This window comes from Pagrus pagrus, assembly GCF_965226575.1.
Source record: "Pagrus pagrus genome assembly, chromosome: 3".
Classification (NCBI taxonomy): domain Eukaryota; kingdom Metazoa; phylum Chordata; class Actinopteri; order Spariformes; family Sparidae; genus Pagrus; species Pagrus pagrus.
The window spans coordinates 21929059-21947861 of NC_140187.1; the positions used below are offsets into that span (position 1 = coordinate 21929059).

The 18803-nt window shown below is 41.1% G+C and overlaps 1 protein-coding gene across 1 annotated transcript; it reads right to left on the reverse strand.

The window, feature by feature from the left end:
* Window positions 1–309: 309 nt before the first annotated feature.
* per3 (period circadian clock 3) lies at window positions 310–18235 on the reverse strand. Its single transcript, XM_084349650.1, has 22 exons — window positions 18074–18235; window positions 12021–12446; window positions 9141–9301; window positions 8914–9032; window positions 8346–8544; window positions 8113–8164; window positions 7089–7231; window positions 6745–6823; window positions 6547–6653; window positions 6110–6266; window positions 5847–5955; window positions 5325–5453; window positions 5124–5229; window positions 4932–5043; window positions 4712–4851; window positions 4428–4589; window positions 4002–4253; window positions 3057–3910; window positions 2706–2898; window positions 2332–2518; window positions 1816–1966; window positions 310–1723 (listed from the first exon to the last, which is right to left on the reverse strand). Exons 2-22 carry the CDS (start codon window positions 12305–12307, stop codon window positions 1601–1603), a joined length of 3822 nt encoding a protein of 1273 aa, XP_084205776.1. The 5' UTR covers window positions 12308–12446; window positions 18074–18235; the 3' UTR covers window positions 310–1600.
* Window positions 18236–18803: the final 568 nt, after the last annotated feature.

Consider the following 18803-nt stretch of genomic DNA (forward strand, 5'->3'; position numbering starts at 1 on the left):
AACAGCTTGATGTAGCAGAGCCTGTTTGTGTTAAGCCAAATTTAAATAAAGATTCAGAGTCTATAAAATGTCAGGATCAACTTCAGAAAGAAATTGAACTCCTCCTCGCTTGATGATGTTAATGTTGTTGTAGTGTCAGGTGTCAAGTATATAAATACTTGGCTGCTGATGTCTGCCATTTTGTAATGCTTTGTGTCCAGCCTTTACTGATGGGTGTATCAACAGACCAACTTTGGCCAAGATAGTATGTATCAGCATATAAGAACTTTTGTGTATTGTGCTTCATAGAGAGTCACACCTAAGTACACGTAAGGTCATAGTTCATTTATTCATTCCTTTGTGTCACAAACAAACAGTCCCTGAATTCAAGACAAATGGCTTTTATACACTTTGTGAAGTTTGTTTTGTGTACTTTTTCTATAAAATACATGGTACTGTAATATACTTTGAATCTAAAAATGGTAGAAAACCCTGGTCTGTCTTGCACCGTTGGACAACTGTATCGAAGGAAGCAGCTCTCAATCGGTCAGCGCACACAAACACACACAAACACACACACCTGCTCACCTGTGATCTGAATCCCGTACAAGAATAAGTGTGACAACATTCACAGAATCACAATAGGTTAAACAATTTATCTCTGCCTTTCTCTCTCTGTCTCTCTCTCACACACACACTCACACACACACACACACACACACACACACACACACACACACACACACACACACACACACACACACACACACACACACACAGTCCAAGAGGAAATTCATTCTGTAAACCCAGGATCAATCAATTTTGGGCCACGCTGTGTCGGTTTACAATTAGAGGTAAGCTACAGGTTCTGTAGGGTGATGATCAGGCAGGATATACTGGGAGGTGCTACAGGACTTTTTGGACATCAAGATGGACTTGTTTTGTAGCACTAAAGTCAATGTGAAATGCTCAATACGTTTGCTGTTGCTCAGAGAAAACATACAACATGATGTTCTGGTCAAGAGGAGACCGACCTCTGGAATACGAGAATACACTCCAACAACAATTAACTTACAAGATTAGAATCTGAACATTATAAACACAGAGCAGCAAATGTGTCTTTGTCTCAGTGTCCATCAAAACAATCAACCATGTGTCAACCATGGTATGTCACTATGCAGCTGGTGGTACACACACTGTACACTCCACGTCTCTGGGGAAGAGTCTGGCGTGTGTTCTGATATTCAACCTGGGCCAGCACCGTCATTGTCTTGTCACCCAGTTGCACTCGTCCTACAGACTGGGTGTGTGGACACAGTGCTCATGTTTGGGGGCAGCAACCATGGGACCCTCTTCCTATACTGAGTGTCATGGTGTCAAAGATCTGGTCAGTCTTAAATACAAACTGAACCCCTACAGGGGTCTATAAGCACAAAAAGTAGAGAGGTATAATATTTATGGTCCAATAAAGGCAGTCACATGAGGCTGACTAAGAGATAATGACAGTAAAAATGCCCGTCGCTCTCGCTCTGCTCCTCAGGGCCTGGTCCAGTTGTCAAGGTTTCTGGCTGGGCTGGTTTGCTGTGAGCTGGGTGGTTGGTTCATTTGGTTTCAGAGTTTCTCAGGTGTCCACCACAGGTCCGATGGATCCATCCTGAGGACTCTCCAGAGGGGACGAGCTGTCAGGGGCAGGCGGGTGAGGGGAGTGGGCGACCCCTGCACTTAAGCTGCAGCTCGCACAACCCTGTGAGACACAAAGAGAGATTTAAACCTGTGCTCAGGTGAGAAGAAAGATGAACATGTTTATGGTGAGTGTGTGTGACTGGAGATGCCCACCTGTGTGTCGATCTCCTGTGGGATAGTGTGCTGTGAGATCCAGGGATGGACCTCAGCCAGCTCCTCTCTCTGCTTCTGGGTGAACCAGGGCTGGAGGGGCTGTAGCACCCGAAGCTTCTCCCTGTCTTCTGACAACACCTCATTCTGGTCCCTGGAAGAGAGGAAAAGATGCAATTCAGGGCAAATATGAAGGGTTGAATGACATGGGAATAGTTTAAAATGAGAGACAAACATCTTAGTTACATGTTATAAATTTAGGAAAACACATTTTTTCAATCAATTTATCAAAACCTTTTTCAAAAAACATGGCCATCGTATAATCCATATTATCTAAACCTAAAACAATTTCAGTAGTGTGTTTAGAATATATTATATTCTCCAAGTGATTTCCAATGCAAATTGCTGTGAGGGTGAATCAATGCTTAATTACACTGGGAAGAAAAGGAAAATGGACACATGTCAATATGTGATGCAAAGCATGAATAGACTGGAAACAGATTGATGTTTAGGGTGTACCTGGTGTGGATCTGGTAGTTCATCATGACACGCTCAGGCGTGTGCTGGATCATGGTCCACACTGAGTTCTCCACCCGAGTGTCGAAGCTGTGTTGGTGCTCTGCCGGTGCCTCCTGGCTCTTACGGGCTTTGCGTGATGTGTCCGATGAATCATTGCTGGCAAAGTATTTGCTGCTGTTGCTGCTGCCTGCAAGCCAGAGAGAATTCTGCATCAGTCACTGCAGCCTGCTTTTAAGCATTGTTAAATTATTATTATAAATTATTTTTTTAGGAAGAATTTGATTATTTTACTCATTTGCAATGTGCCGTAAAATTGCTAACACAGAGTGTGTGAAAAGACAATTTTATGTAGACGTGTGTGTTTTCCCTCTTACCAGTGTGTGACGTGGAGGTTCCGTTGGAGCCTGATCCTGATCCAGATCCCAGGGAGCCACCAGACTCCCCTGACCCAGACCCAGAGGCATTGGAGCCAGTCCCTGACCTGGCATCCTCCTGCAGCAGCATGTCAAGCAGCTCACTGGATGTAGACTGGGTGTCATGGTTCCCAGAATCACTGGGGTTGTCACCCTAAACGAGGCAAAGGTTTAACAGTCAGAACTTTACCAAGAACATCCTGTGAATACAACTATGTACTATAACCCTATACAGGGTATGTATAACAGTGTGTCTACTGAGAGAAAGTAAAAGTGTTGGCATGTTGAAGGTTGGCAGAAAACAGCACTCACCTCATTGGCATGTTGTTCATGGAGGCTCTCGGCGTGGTTGTGCCCGGTACTGCTCTGTCCTTCATTTGGCTTTGGCAGCTCCTCCTGCAGCAAGTTAAGCTGTAGCGGAGAACTGGAGCGAGAGCTGGAGAATAATGCCGGAGGACCAGCTGCCTCGTCCTCTTCCCCGACAGAGGAGCTGGGTCGGGGTGAGCAAAGCAGAGTGCCCAATGGGGTCTGAGTCTGGGGCGCTTGCTGGGTTTGGAACAGGGGCTGAGGAAATTGGACACTGCCAGGGGCAAAGCCTGTCATGGTGATGGGTGCCTGGGGCAGCATGGAAGGAGCAGACGGTGGATAAATGGACGGGTAACCTGGAGTGAAAGTTGGGTAGCTGGGCAGGATGACAGCCATGACCGAAGTCATGTATGGGTTAATGTTTTGGACTGGAGCCATGGGCTGCAGGTTGGGGAAGTTCTGTATACTCTGCAGATTCTGAATGGGCTCCATCTGGATTTGCTGCATGCCTGGTAGGCTCTGAGTAGGCTGCATGATGCTGAAGTTGTAGCTCAGTTGGGTTTGGTCAGGAGGCTGCAGGACCATGGGGGTTGATCCAGGCAGCTGTTGTGGTATGGGCAGTTGCTCTTGGACAGGCTGGGTCGCCATCATGGGGAAGAATGGCGCCTGGAGTGGGGTTGTTTGGCTGTAGGGCACCCCCATCTGGGGCTGGGAGGACTCTGAGGAGGGCCAGGAGGAATTGGGACCAGGTGGAGAAGTGTAGCTATCTGAGGATGTCTGAGGTTTGGCGCGCTTGTGCCTGGGCTTTCCTCTCCGAGGGCGGTTCCACCCAGCACCACTCACTGGACGTAGATAGTCGCCTGTGGTGAGATGGACATAATAAGTTCGATGGGAGGTGCCAGAGTGTCCCTTAAAAACACATATTCTACACCTTTGTAAATAAATACATACCTGGGTGGTGGGAGTGAGCCATAGAGCTGTTGTCCAGCTGCAGATAGGAGCTGTAGGGGCTCTGGAGGATGCGATGGCGGAATCGATCCACATACTCTTGCTCCTCCTTCTGGGTGTGAGCTGACAGCACCTCCTTGGTGAGACCGATAAACCTTCGTTCCTCTGTGGCGAGGCTGGGGGCCAGACGGACAGGGGTCGGAGCAGCATCAGCAGGCTCGCTGCCCATCGGGGCATCCTCCAAGGCTGTGGCCTCTGTGGGAGAACATTAAGGAACAAACATGTTCAAAAGGCCGTTTTCCAAAGTGACAGTGTTCCACCGTTTTTTTTTACCTAACTTTGAAAATATACATTTAAAGGATTTTCCAAACTTTATGAACCCAGTATAAGGGTATGTATAAGGGTAAATGATAAGGGTATGTTAAATACCTGATTCAGGCTGTGGCACATGGACGATGGTGCTGCTGTATGAACACTGGCTGGTGACAGAGACTACGCTCATAGCCTTGGTGGACATTGTGATGTCCGTCAGAGGCGCTCCAACAACTGCTGCTGCCGTCGGGGCCACTGACACCCCACTGTCCAGCACCACTGTAAGATCAGGGGAAACACGGTGAATGAAAGCAAGTGTTGCTTTTACAAAGAATATTACAAAATATATCCCAAATGATGATAGAGTAATAAACTGTGTGGTGTCTGTGGTGTGTTCATACCATCTGAGCTGGCCTGAGCTGTGTCAGTGGCTTCAGCAGGCTTGTCGTCTTCTGAGGTAGAGGATGAGGAAGAAGAGGTGGCCAAGGAATGGGAGTCACTCTTGCGCTTGAGGGCTGGACCTGTACAGCTCTCCAAATATCTGGAACACACACAAACAATTAACAGAGTGACAGGAATTACGTGATCTAAGAGTGGCGTTATGATGCTACATCCACACACCTGATGATGTTGTCCACACAGTTGATCTGCTGATAGGAGGGAATGTGTGTTTGCTTCCTACTTTCTTCAGGATCTCTGACCTCAGGGTTGGAGACTGCGGGGGGCAGACGTGCTGGAGAAATAAAGGTTCATTTTAGCCAAAACAATTTACCACAGTTTTGTTTTTATTATATGTGTGTGGTTCTGCATTACCTGCGGCAGGTTTGCCAAGAAAAGCAATTTTGTGGCTACCCAGATAAGCCTGCTGGCCCCAACTCTTCACTCTGTTCACATCAGCACAGATCTGCTGCAGAGTCATCTGTAATAAGACACAAACAATGTATCAGCATGATTTACATTGGCAGCAGGGTTACCACTGGCTTCCTGGCCTGTGATGTCACTGTGATGTCTCACCGGTTCCCGGTGCGCGTCCTCCCACAGGTTACCATTGCTGTCACTTGAAGAGGCTACGCTGATGTAGTGCTCATGAGAGCCGTTACTTCCCAAACTGCCGTAACCACTGGAACCGTTGTTATGGACCGGCTGTGGAGGAGAGACACAGAGAAGTGAAGGCACTGGTGAAAAACTGACAGAAAGATCAAATGTGTTGGATAGAGATGTGTGTGTTTGTGTTAGTAAGGTTGTACACCTATGGACATGAATGTGGTCTAGGACTACAACTTTCACTATCAATTAACCTATCAATTATCTCACTAGGCAATAAAATGCTTCAAAAACGCCAAGAATGAATAAGGGGAAATCCTAGTTTAGCAAGAAAAAAAGAAACACCAAAAAGGATTCATTTCAAATTAATATGAAACAGAAACAGGTAAGCTGATTTTAATATCCATGCCCTGAAAACATTACATTTTTCTCTAATATCAAACGATGATAGATATTTGAATAATGCATTTCTTTCAGTATTGAAATAATGACCTGCAGGAAAAGCTTGTAGATCTTTGCTTGTAGATCTTTTATTTCCTCATGGGTGACAGGGATATCGTCCTTAGTCGGTGCAGCAAACACATCCTCATTCAATGGACTCCTGGTGACAAAAGACAACAGTGGTGTCATTAAAACAGGAGGGTTAAAAGGCAGTACATGCAATTATAAAGTCCTCCACCTGAGCACATAGAAAGCATCAAGATTTTATTTTTTAATATAAAACTTTCAATAGTTTTTTGTCTTTGTGAACTTACGTCCTGACTTTATGACGTCCAATGATGAAAGCCACCTTGCGGCTCCAAGGGTTGATGAAGCTGGACCAGCTGGTGTCCAAGGTGATGTGGTCTCCATTCTGACAACGCAGACGCACTGGAGAGTGCTCAAACGGAGACTGGCCCGCATATTTCAACACTGAACATGGTGTTAAGAGAAAAACATCAAGGTAAGGGGCAAGATGTAGATGATTGGTCACTATAATCAACATTGGAGGAAATCCTGGATGAATCCCAAATTAGGGTGAAATTAGTTATTTGTGTTATTGCTTAACCTACAAAATGTTTTTCCTATTAATCAATTATTCAATTAGATTAGATTAGTATGTTCAATGACAACTTCTCATGTCAATATATTAATAAGGTCTTTTTTTATACTTTCTAATTTAAAGAAAAAAGTACATGTCTTGAACACTTACCTTTCCGGTGCATAGACAGCATGAGGGGGCGGTCGTCTGGGTGGATGCAAGTCAGCAACGACGAGCCAATCAGATCCTGAGGAAGGTATCCTAGCAACGGCACAGCCCTAAAAGGCAGTAACCATCAAATTAGCTTCACCAACACAGCGCCATCTAAGAAGCTCAATGTAAACTCTGATCGTTCGTGTGTGTACTGACCTGTCGTCCACTTCCAGGAACACACAGCCAGGGGAGTGAGTGGTGGTGAAGATGCGCTTGTCCAAGGGGATCCGAGGTGCTGCACAAACAGATAATATTAATGTCAGGGATATGTGAGGGCTCTTTCTTACATGTTTAATTACAAGAAAACCTCTGCATACTGATGACTGATAGATAAGCTGAGGTAGTGAATGAAGTCATAACATTAATTTGTTCACAACTTCCTCAGAAACATCTCTGGTGGCATGAAATGAGCAAAGGTTGTGTGTCCAAACACAAGCAAAAAAAAAAAAAGGTAAAAAAAGCAAGCTTGTTGTTTACTATTCCTGTATTCATAATTGTACCTTCATATCCAGAGATGATGCGTTCAGCCAGCGCCAGGCAGCACGACTCCTCCTGATTGCTTCCTTTTCCCTGCACCTTCAGCAGGTAGGGTGTTATCCGAAATGGGTTGTAACGCATCTCACCCTCACGGTCCTTCCCACCCCTAAAACATAAATTGACATTTTTGATTTCCACTGTGATGCATGAAGTACACAGAAGCCGTTTTACTCAATTAATATTAAAAGATAACTTCTGTATTTTTCAACCTTGGCCCTATTTCACATGTTTTTGATACCTAAATGACTAATTTAGGACAACAATTTTTGAACTTGTTTCAATATTGAGCTAGGCCACTGCAGCCGGCAGCTGCGAAACAGACGATGTGAGAACCATCTGCAGGCCATTGGAACCATCAAAGTAAGTCCACTGAATGCTTGTTTTGCCCCCAGCATACTCAGATTATTATTCTTTTAAGTTTATTATTATTAAGTGTCTGACGGCATTGAGGAAAGGATCCCTGCAGAGTTAGAACTTTTCATTAAACTGGCAAGAGGCAAGTTTTTTGTTTTAATGTATCTTTATGAAGTAAACCTTGATTGCACAGTGTAATGGTCACAGAATGATGACATCATTGGCATTTAGATTGGTTCCCCATCAACCTTGCTGTTTATTTGTCTACCACCTGGCACAAAATCTGGCACAAATCTAACATAATGAAAGCTGACCATGGATCCAGTCAGGCTGGCATTCTGGCCCCATTTCTATCTGCTGTCAGTTCTCAGTTATAGACGAAATGAATAAACAAAGTCACTTTTTGTCCTGTGTTGTTGGTAACAGAAATGATCCAGTAGTCTTTGCTAGGGTGGCACAAACAATAATACCTCTTGAGAACGTATCGAGTGCAGACGCTGTCTGAATCTGTGGAATTCATATTTTTCTGAGCATATGAAATGTTCCCAGAAATTGCATTATTGTGAAATCGCAGATTTATGGAAGGCCTAGTACAAGAGGGATCCTTAATAGAAATAAAGTAAGTATACTGACCTGATTCTGCAGAAAAAAGACTTGACCTGGGCAGAGTCGAACAGAATCCCAGCTGCAGAGACAAAGAACAACAAAAAGTTAGATTATCTGCCAGTTCTTTTAATTCCATTAGTTATCTGCACTGATTCACAATTATTTATAAACAAACTGAGCTAAAGTCACCTAATATAAGCTTTGATACTGAGATTTAAACAAAACATAAATACAGTATAATAAATGTGGTCCAAACACACCTGTGTTAGAGTTGCTCCAGGGTGGCAGATGCAGCTGAGCCGTGTGCGAGTAGAAGACATTAACATCTTGGTGGAAGAGCAGCTCCACAAACTTGGCTGACTCCAGGAACTTCTTCTTGCAGCACAGGATGCTGGGAGCCTGCTCTGACGCGTACATCACACGGCCACTCGACAGCGAGAAAACCACAACGAAGGAGTCCTACACACAGGCATAGAGAGACGTACGCACGCACATGTAGAAAGACACAAGCACACGGGCGAGCCAAGTCACAGACACACACAAGCAGTAAACACACATACACTCACACACACCACCAGGCGTGAGGCAAAAGTAAACTTACATGTGCTTGTATGATGCGAGTGTGTTTGCAGCTTTAAGTGTGTTTAAGTGTGATGGAGCCATGAATCAGGATCAAAACCATGAATCAGGATCAAAACTGGATACATGAACAATTTCCAACAAATCCTCTGTTGTTGTGACTTACTGTAAGTATGTGTGTCTTAAGTGATAAATGTATGACAGTGTGTGTGTGTGTGTGTGTGTGTGTGTGTGTGTATGTATGTATACCGTGTTTTTAAGCGTGTGTTCAGAGGTAACTCTCTCCAACTCTTCCAGGGTGCAAACACTGGCATCTCTCCTCTCCTCCTGGCCATTTTGCATCAGCAGTTTGTAATATTCGCTGTTGGCTAGAGAGCAACACACAAACACATATGATGATATCAGAAAAAGTGGTGACGTTACTCTGAAAATTTAAAGAAAAATCAGAACTTAAGAGTTTTCAGTTGTCAGGTTACCTTGCACTTGTTTGACACAGTTGAGTGCGTAGTGTAAGGCCTCCACAGTGCTGGCTTTGCTGCGACTGCGTTTGTCAGACGGAAGCCTCTTCTTCATTTCAGCCACTGTGGTCATCACTTCTCTGTGGGTCTGCCCTCTGCTGCCATCTGTGTTCTCACTGCTATAAACGAGAGTTTAACTTAATACAATGCAGTGGCAAACACAACAGTTTGAAAGGAGCTATTTGTAATTTCCAGCAACCTGCTTCAAATGAATAGGGGGCAGTGTTTCCCCCTTTCTCAATGTTTAGTTCAAAGCCTTTTTCTCATTTATCTTATATATTCCATTTGTTTCTATGCAAATTCATTATTGTAAGTTGTTAAAATTGTAAAGACCGAAATAATTACTACTATGTATATATCTATTTACCCATATATTCACCATTGCTAAGTTGTTGCATTCTTTCGTTACACAACCTTTGGAGGTATACATTGATACAAAATTTTGAGGACAACTCATTCTATTGGTGTAACAAACACAGATCTGTGTAAGCAGGTATTGTAAACAACCCTTGTAACCCACATTTCAGTAAAGCTGGCACAAACCCATTTCCAGTAGGTTGGAGTGTTTCATTTCAGTTATTGTCAACACAAAAAGCCTTTCATGTTTTGCCATTTATTACAAAGTTTACAAAATTCACAAAAATATCAGTGCAATAGTGGACACTAAAATGCCACTCCTTTTTTAGAGGAAGGAATTTGCCTTGGTGTCCGGTGCATAATAAATGAAGGCTAATTACTGCAACAGTAAAGACCATAAACACAGAACACAAAAAATACATGTATATAATATATGTATGTTTCAGACTCACAAAAGCTGTACAGTTTTGTGCAAACCACTTCATCATGGCATATGCAAAAGTTCACAGTATAAAGAATGTGTCATGGGATGATGGTCTAAGATGTCAGCTAATGTAATGTATAGAGACAGACGTCCATTGGGGGGGCTTGTTGTTGAGACCAGCTGCAGATGAGATGGTAATTCATCACTGGGTTGTCTGGACTGGATTTCTGCTCCTAAAAACACAAAGATGTGGCAGGGCAGTTAGATTAGTTCAGACTCATTGTTTTTATCAGAACATGTTAGGACTGTGTTTATTTTACAGTGTGAGCAGTGATTGATCAGGCTCAGATACATACAGTGAAAACTCTGTAGTGTGTTGAATGTTTTTTGTAAAGCCCTCCGTACATGTAAGATATGATTAGTAGAATATTTCATTTTGATATTACAGACAGTATTTATTAATTATTTCACTCAGATGATGTCCCTACCCATAATACATACATCACAGTGCCATCTGCCCTCTTTTAGGAAAAGAAGGTAAAGAACAGTTGTATACACAACAAATGATTTTATATTGTCATATAGCGAAAAAATGGACTGCAGAGAAAAAAACTGTACACATTATCTAACAGTGTCATTGTTGCAGTGAGACACGTAATAAATCTTGTAATGTCTTTAAAAATGTATATCGAAGTTACTTAACAGTCTCATAACCGTAATGCCAATATAATGAATTGAAAGACAATATTTGGTCTACTACTGGGTCCCTACAATCGCAATTTACAGTCATCTGTTATAAATAAAAACAACTAATAACTGACAGCAGAGCAAGAATACAGCTGGTCAAAACAAGACTGCTAGCTTATGATCTGATGTGTACAAGTTTACAATATAGCTTACTTTGAGCACTGCCACGGTAACTAAAGACAATCACACCTAGCTAGCTGTTATAGTTTGTGTTGTCATTAGTTAAACTTAAGCTATGTTTCAGTAAACAGACAACATGAGATGTTACTTACCGGTCTGAAGAAACTTTGCAAGTTCATCTTTTTTACTTGTCCACAGCTGTCTCCAGCGTTGGAAAGCCCCGACAAAATGTACTCCTGTTTAGCTTCTTTCTAAGTCGCTTCTTTTCTATGCTGTGGACATGGTTTATTTTCAGGAGCTGCTGTCTGAGATCATCTTTGTGTTTACTGAATAACTAACCAAGGCTGTAAGCCATAGCTCACGCCGGCCGGATCGACTTCTTCCTCTCTCCTGCGGCACACTAGAGGCTACAGTGACTCACTATCACCCCTCAGGCCGGGAGGATTTATTACAGAATGTATAATAGAAGCTGCTTAGCAGTGGATATCTCTGCAATGCAATACAGAGGCATCTTGGACATAACGCCAAAACTGTTACTTCTTCACACTCTGTTGATAGGGTTAGTTAATTTTTTTTATTATTTTAAACTTAAATTATGTTCAGATCTTAAAATTGCACCTTTAAGCCTTGATTTAAAAAAACTGGAAGCTCAAGCAGATCTCAAGTGTTCTCATATATGTGGTGCATAAGAACTGAAATGCTGCTTCTCTGTGTTTAGATTCAACAAAAGGAATAGTAATATTCCTTTCTAGTCATTTTGTTTGTTTATTATTTAGACTAGAAAGGTAGCAGACTTGCCACTCAGAGGGTAGCCAGTAACATTAGCCAGCAACTTGGCTAAATGTTTGACTTGTTTTCAAGCTGTTTGATCATCTGACTGGTCATGAGTGTTGCTCCACTGGACCAATTTTCAGCGATGACTTTGGGGATTGCAATGTTGTCATGGATAGAACTAGTAGACAGGGATAAACAAATAAACATTTTGTTTTTGTAAGCTGTTAGCACAAGGTATCAAAACTTGCACAGAGATTAATCACTTTTCTAAAACAAGTTTTAAAACACTACCTTGTTGATATTACCAGATGCAAAGCCACTGTTTTGATATACTGTGTTGCATTTTAAAATTCGTTTGAGCTAAATCAAGAGACGAGGATGCAGCTCAGTCAGGGCACACCCATTCAGACAAATACCTCTTAGTTGACGCTGAGGTGGATCCCATGGTGCTACCAGGGCTGTGATTGGCTGAAGAAGAGAGGTCATGTGATCCGCTAGTCATCTCTTCATCTTCCTGCCCAACTTCCCCCCCTGAAGCTCCGCTCTCCTCCCCCCTGTGGCGCTCTGACTGCGCCCCTCTGTCGTGCTGTGCCAATGGCACCCTCCCCTCCCCCCCATGTTCTCCAGTTGTTGATGGTACTGCAGGCTCCTCCCCATCCAGACCGCTGTCACCTCCAGGCATCTCTTCACTTTGGTCGCACATCAGTAATAATTTTCCCAATCCCAGTGGTCAGTAAAGGTCTTCATATGTTCAACAAGAGGAATGGGTTCCATGTGGTGACGACAACAAAGAATCCATTCAATCAGTGCTGAATGTTGGATGTAAAGGTCTACCTTGAACTCTGTAAGACAAAAAAAAATAAAGGAAGATAATAAAAAAACAGTATACAAACAGAACACCATCAAAGAAATAGCAGCAGGTGGTATCTTCTGAACTTCTGCCACTGAAAACACAAATCTAATATCTGAGGTGTGGGGCAATTCCACATCACATACTGACTGTAAACAGTAAAGTACTATATACAAATTTTATAGTGTTTTGTATTTGCAGTGAGTATGCATGAAATGAATAGGCCTGCACAGTTAATTGAAGTATAATCATGATCGCAATACAGCGAAGTGTAATATCCAAATTGCAAAAAGCTGCACTTTTCTTTTAAAGAAAAGTTGTAAAAAAACGGCATTATGATGAAGTACTGTAGTGCTACAGAGATGGACTGGACTGGATAATAAAGACAGAAAACACATTTGTTTGGGTCTGTCCCCTCATTCTCCTGATTTTTATATTTTTTCAGTAAAAATGAAAATCGTCCTTTTCTTTTTGTTGGTTTGTTTCATTAGTAAGGTTACTATTGCTGTTGTTGTTGTTGTTGCTGTCATTATTATCATATTATACTATCACTTTAGTTTTTATATGATAATATTTCAGTTAATGCCAGATAAATAATAATGACATTGAATGTTGATGGAGTTGATGATGGCAAGGTAGTGATGATAATAATATTAATGTAGTCAATGGTATTGTTAAAATTATTTTGTTGTATTATTATCATTGTTATTATTATTATTGTTGTTATTACAGCTACTGTCTCTATTATTATTATATATATAAATATAATACAAACAAAATACACGGCACACCAGCAACACACACACAAAACACTGCTACAGCACACAACACTGCAAACTCATAGTTAGGAGGAGGAATGGAGGTTCTTTTTGTTTTATTTTATTTATTTATTCCCATCTATACATATTTAGCTTAATCTATTTATTATTGTTAGACTTTCTCTTTCAGCTGTCCAAGTCACTTCCAAACCTTTCCCCCCTTTTTTCTGCTTCTGAACACACACACACACACACACACACACACACACACACACACACACACACACACACACACACACACACACACACACAAACCGCCTTTCAGAAACCTCAACATACAATGCAATAATTTGTTTTGTTTGTTCGTTTATTTGTCTTGTCTTGCTGTCTCCATTGTTAACAGTATCTTTTTTGTTTCACACATAGTATCATTCCTTCCATGTCTCTCACCTGTTGTGATTGTGATGATGATCATTCCCACTAATCATTAATCATATCACAATCACAATATCTGTCTAATTAATCGCATTATGATTTTTGACCATATTGTATATCTGTAGGAATAAAATGTTCTGTGGAAAAAAACATTGTTTTTCTTTTGTCGAATGTGAACGACACACAATCTGTCTTGTTATCTAATACTATTGGACAATCTGACAATCAAATGGACTCACTGCCGTCTTACTCACTCCCATCATCTACGATGTACACATATGAGCACATCTCACCTATCAATGCTGCCAACACCAGTGCAACTCTGCCAAATCCCAGGCTTTACACAACACCAACAAAACAACAACAATGTGACCATCTGCAGCCTCAGAGCTGATGCCCAATGAGACATTTTTTTCTCATCTTTCAACCAAAGCTTCTTCTTTGGAATGAAAAAACGTTACAAAAGAAAACAGAGGTAACGTCTTTGCTATCCCCAGTCACCTGCCTCTTCTAGCTTGATTTCAGCCATCATATCAGCTATAAAAAAACAGATGCCGCCACATACACACAACAGTGAGACAAGACGAATGAGACACACACAGAGAGAGGGAGACACACTGAGAGGTACAAACAGGAGCCAGGGAAAATATCCTGCGTCGTTCAACAAGTCGTCACTGCAGGATTACATAACCAGCTTGCTCAATTCGGAGCGTATAAGCTATCCTCCTATTATACTGAGTGCGTGTGTACAAGGCACAGACGCAAACCCATGCTTACTTTGGTGTAGGTATGATGTTCTGGCCTTGTCTTATTTTTACAGTACACATACGAACCTGATAAAGCCACACTAAGGTCAAGGTGCTGAGACAGTTTAGTAATCTGTACTTTGCTCCCCCATTTCTCACAGGGGAAATGTGTGAGTCTTCTTCAAAGCAAATTGCAATTCAAATGTAAACAAAAGGTTAGTTGCACCACTAAAATTGCTGATTGGAGCACATTATCACTCAACAGATTGATTGATTGGTCATAAGGATAATCACAGAAAAAAAATCTGTTGTTTGTTTTTTGAATGGTCTGAATATGGTCTGTACACGTCAGTAATGTTTGTAGGCAAAGGAGTTAAACTGTCCTGTAGAAGTTGAGAACAACACAATTGAGAGTTAAACTGTTTGGTTGCATATAGATACCATTTATAAGGTCAAAACAAAAACAAAACAACTGAAATTTGTTTAAAGCAAAAAAACGGGACACCCAAAAATAATGTTAATGAGGATATTTTCTAATACACGTAGCACGGACAACAACGTCACAGATAAAATAAACAAGCAATGATCTGTGTTCCACTGTTACAGATAGGACTAATTATCACAAGACTAAACTACAGTGGCCCACAACGCACTGCAACTCAAGAGAAGGTACACATATATACAAAAAAAATGTTTTAATTCTTCTTCAATTTGACAAGAAATTCCAAAACGTGGCTCATCAGCTTTTTAAAAGCCCTCAGTTCTATTTGTGGCACCTCAATTCCCTCGTCAAGACCAAAGCCCCAGTGCTGGTGATCCTCACCGTCATCAGCCATGGATGGCGTCAAATAGGCAGCATTGTGATCACATAAAAATCTGCACTCGAAGGTATTATGTAAATTACACAAGGAAGTAGTCGTCTTTAAAATGGGGATTAATTAAGGAAGGAAATCTTCTTGTGGGAAAGACCAAATATTACAAGTAATTAAATACAAAACTAAATGTCATTACTTTACAAACAGACATCACATACACACAACGACAACTTAGAAGGAAAAAATTTCCTCCCCTTAAAAAAATGTGATAATGTGTAACTTTAAACATCAATGCTTGACATTCTGTAGCCTAAAACCTTGGGATTTAGCTGGAATAATAATATCTATGTGAGTATCATGCAGGCTACAGCTCATCTGTCTGGTGGTTGGAGAGTAAATGTTTATATCTATCATAAACAATAAAATCTCCCCACAAGTTGTCCACATAATAGACTCCAGAACTTTTTCCACTCTGTATGGTTATGTGAAGTGCTTGCAGCAGTCACTTTCAGAGCATAAGCAGGCTATGGCTGAACAATATGCAAAAGAAATCAGATTGCAATTATTTTGACAGCTATTGCTCTAAGATTTTCGTGGGTATGGTAATTTTTGCATTTCATTTTCACTGAAAATGATTTTTGCTGGGCTCTATACCAAAAAACTTTCCCCCCTTATGTCTGGAAAATATGATTTGTACATCGGAGCATCTCTTACACCACAATTCTTCATTTATGATTATATGTTTTGTGACACATTCTACACAAAAATTGCAGCTCCTGACATTCGGATATTGCACTTGGTAATATTGTGATTTTGCTAATACTTTGATCAATTTATCAGCCCTAAGCACAGCAGATTAGTGAGAGAAGAAAGAAATCTACTGTCCTAACGTCAATAACTTCATGAGTCACACAAACCATGGCAACAACAAGTGTGTCCATGCCATGTTCAACAATTTTTAGTGCCCTCTGCAAACACTTATGTTGTTGTTGTGTGTATTTGCAGAGTGTTACTGCATTTTGGCTGTGGTGTCTGTATTTACAGTGTGTTTTCTAAATGCTGTCCATGTGTTGTGGAATTGATGAGGATGTTTTCTTAATTTGATTGTGTTTTGTCTATTTGCATCTGTTTTCTTAAGTTGCATGGCCTTGAGCTCTCTTGTCCACAGTACCAAACAATATACAGCCTGAATTTGTATGGCAACAATATGATATCATCCCAATGTAATTCTTCTTAAATAAATATCACACCTTCTGTTAAACTAAAATGCCTGGTTGTCTTGTCACAAAATATTGCCACATTGCAATGAAAACATGTCTTCATTTGAGCAAAAAACACCTTGGGCAACTTGGCTTCTGAGGGGAGCAACACCCTTTGCCTGTTTTTCACCAGTTTACAGGACTAACTGTACATGGAGTCAAAGAACAGCCATGAGCAATGCAATGTCAGTGCCAAAGCCAAAATCAAACTAAACTGTGTGTCCTGCAAATTTTTGTATATGGATTCATCAACATAGATGAAAAACAATTAAGGAGCTTATCTTATTATATCAAAGAGCTGCCGAGACACACTCAAATCTCACAACACAACTACACTACAAACTCTAGCCAATATGGAAGTAAAATCCTTGGCAGGCTATACATCCAGGGCAACAACATTTCGTTATGAAATCATAATAATACATAACATCATTCACCGACTGGTAACATGCAAATATGCTTTATCTATACCTTTTTTCTACAAGATTAACATTTATTTCATTATGGAAAAATACTTTTATTAAATATCAATAAAAGTATTATTAATGCTTACGATTTAGGTGGAAATGGGCTTACTGGCTTCCGACAACAAGTTAAATATTCATTGCTGGGGATGCATACATCAAGTAGTAGTATAGTGAGTTTGTATGAATACCTATATATAGGTCACCTCTAACACCAAGATTATCTCTACAACTACACAAACATACACAAATACAAGTGATATGACAGAGGATGAGTAAGTCAATCCTGACCCTAACACAGATACCTGTTTTACATGCTTTCATCCTATGGAAAAAGCAAAGCTCTTCAGACTTGAACAACAGCCCACAACCCACTCCCACTGAAAACAAACCTGACACTCATTACAGTTCACTATCCCCTCCCCGCATGAACCCAGTAACCTCAATAACCTCAGCAACCACAGCTCAGGCTTAAGGGAGAGACTAGTACTACTCTACCATAAGCTCGAGCACGACAGCCATTATTATGACGTTATTACAGTCACGTTATAATGCATATTGCCACACATCTCGCCAGCTGCAAACTACATTTAATGACACATTACATTATAAATATAGAGTATTTTCATTGGTAGATCCAGAAAATAGCAAGACTGTAAAACCAGATTGTGTTATTTTAAATAACATGTCAATTATTAGTGTGTAACGTGAGCTGATAGATTAATGACTTATGATAGTTAGTGACTTTTGAGTTATTATAATAACTCCACTTCAAGCAATGTAAGCGTCTCAGAGCCACAGTAGCTGCAGTCTGGTAACAGCATAACTCGCTCAGCGCCACTCGCTAACTGCAAAAGCCTGACTTATGGCAGACATGTCATTTAGCTAACACATATTAGCAACGGACACTACTGTACACTCCCCACAGCCAAGTCATGCTTTACTGTATGGAGAGGTAAAGCAACAAACTTAAACCACATAATACAGACGTTTAAGAGTATATTAGGAGACAAGACAAGAATTAAAATGCATTTGTTTACATCCACTGTTCTCTTGGTTGGTGCCGTGGGCGAGGTTGCTAGCAAGCTTAGCTAACTCGCGAACGACACCTCAAATCTCTTATCTTCTGATGAAATATTTACCTTTCCGACTTCCCGTGTGTTTCCGCTTCGATATCCACACATTAGATTTATATCAAATTGATCGCAGGACTATATTATGGATATTTTTTGGAATTATCTCCCAATCACGTAGGTAAATCGTCATCCACTCCGGAGCGCTTGACACATTTGTGCAACGTGAGGCCGGTGCAGTGTAACTCCGCCCACTCGACGATGATTGGACAGAGCGATTAAGTGCCTTTCGTGTGATTGGATGTGGAGTCTGGCAGTGGGCGTGTCTAAACTGAATCTGTCAGATGCTTGGTGTCGGTTCACGTGGACCTCCATGTTACACAACAGAGGGACAACAAGCCCGATGTAGACTGCGAAGGCACCTACCCATTACAGCCCGCTGCATCCAGCCCTCGGCTGCTCAATGAATGAACACAGCCGCTGATCCAGCTCATGCAGTTCACACATCTTGTTACCTTTCGCAGGAAGTTCTGACTTTGAATTATTTTGATATTTTGGATTTCATCAAATGTGAATATTGTATATTAAGATTTTGCCTGTAATAATTAACTCGGTAACTTTTTTTTTTTTAGCATTGGTTTGACAAAACACAATTTAGATTTATATATAAACCAAACTAGTGGTCGATTGACTGAAAACAATTCTTAGTTGCAGCCATGATTTGCCTGGAGGCTTTTTTTGTTTCATAATCTGGTTTTGGTTCAGGTATGGGATTTGTGGTAGTTTTGATTAAATGCAT

What these genes read in the sequence shown, in the direction of transcription:
- per3 (XM_084349650.1), bottom strand. Translation starts at nt 12,307, where the DNA reads ATGTGCGACCAAAGTGAAGAGATGCCTGGAGGTGACAGCGGTCTGGAT. An exon ending in CTGGAGCAACTCTAACACAG is followed by an intron (nt 8,165 to 8,345) that starts GTGTGTTTGGAC and finishes TTGTCTCTGCAG; the next exon opens with CTGGGATTCTGTTCGACTCT. An exon ending in TCTACAAGCTTTTCCTGCAG is followed by an intron (nt 5,454 to 5,846) that starts GTCATTATTTCA and finishes TCTCCTCCACAG; the next exon opens with CCGGTCCATAACAACGGTTC.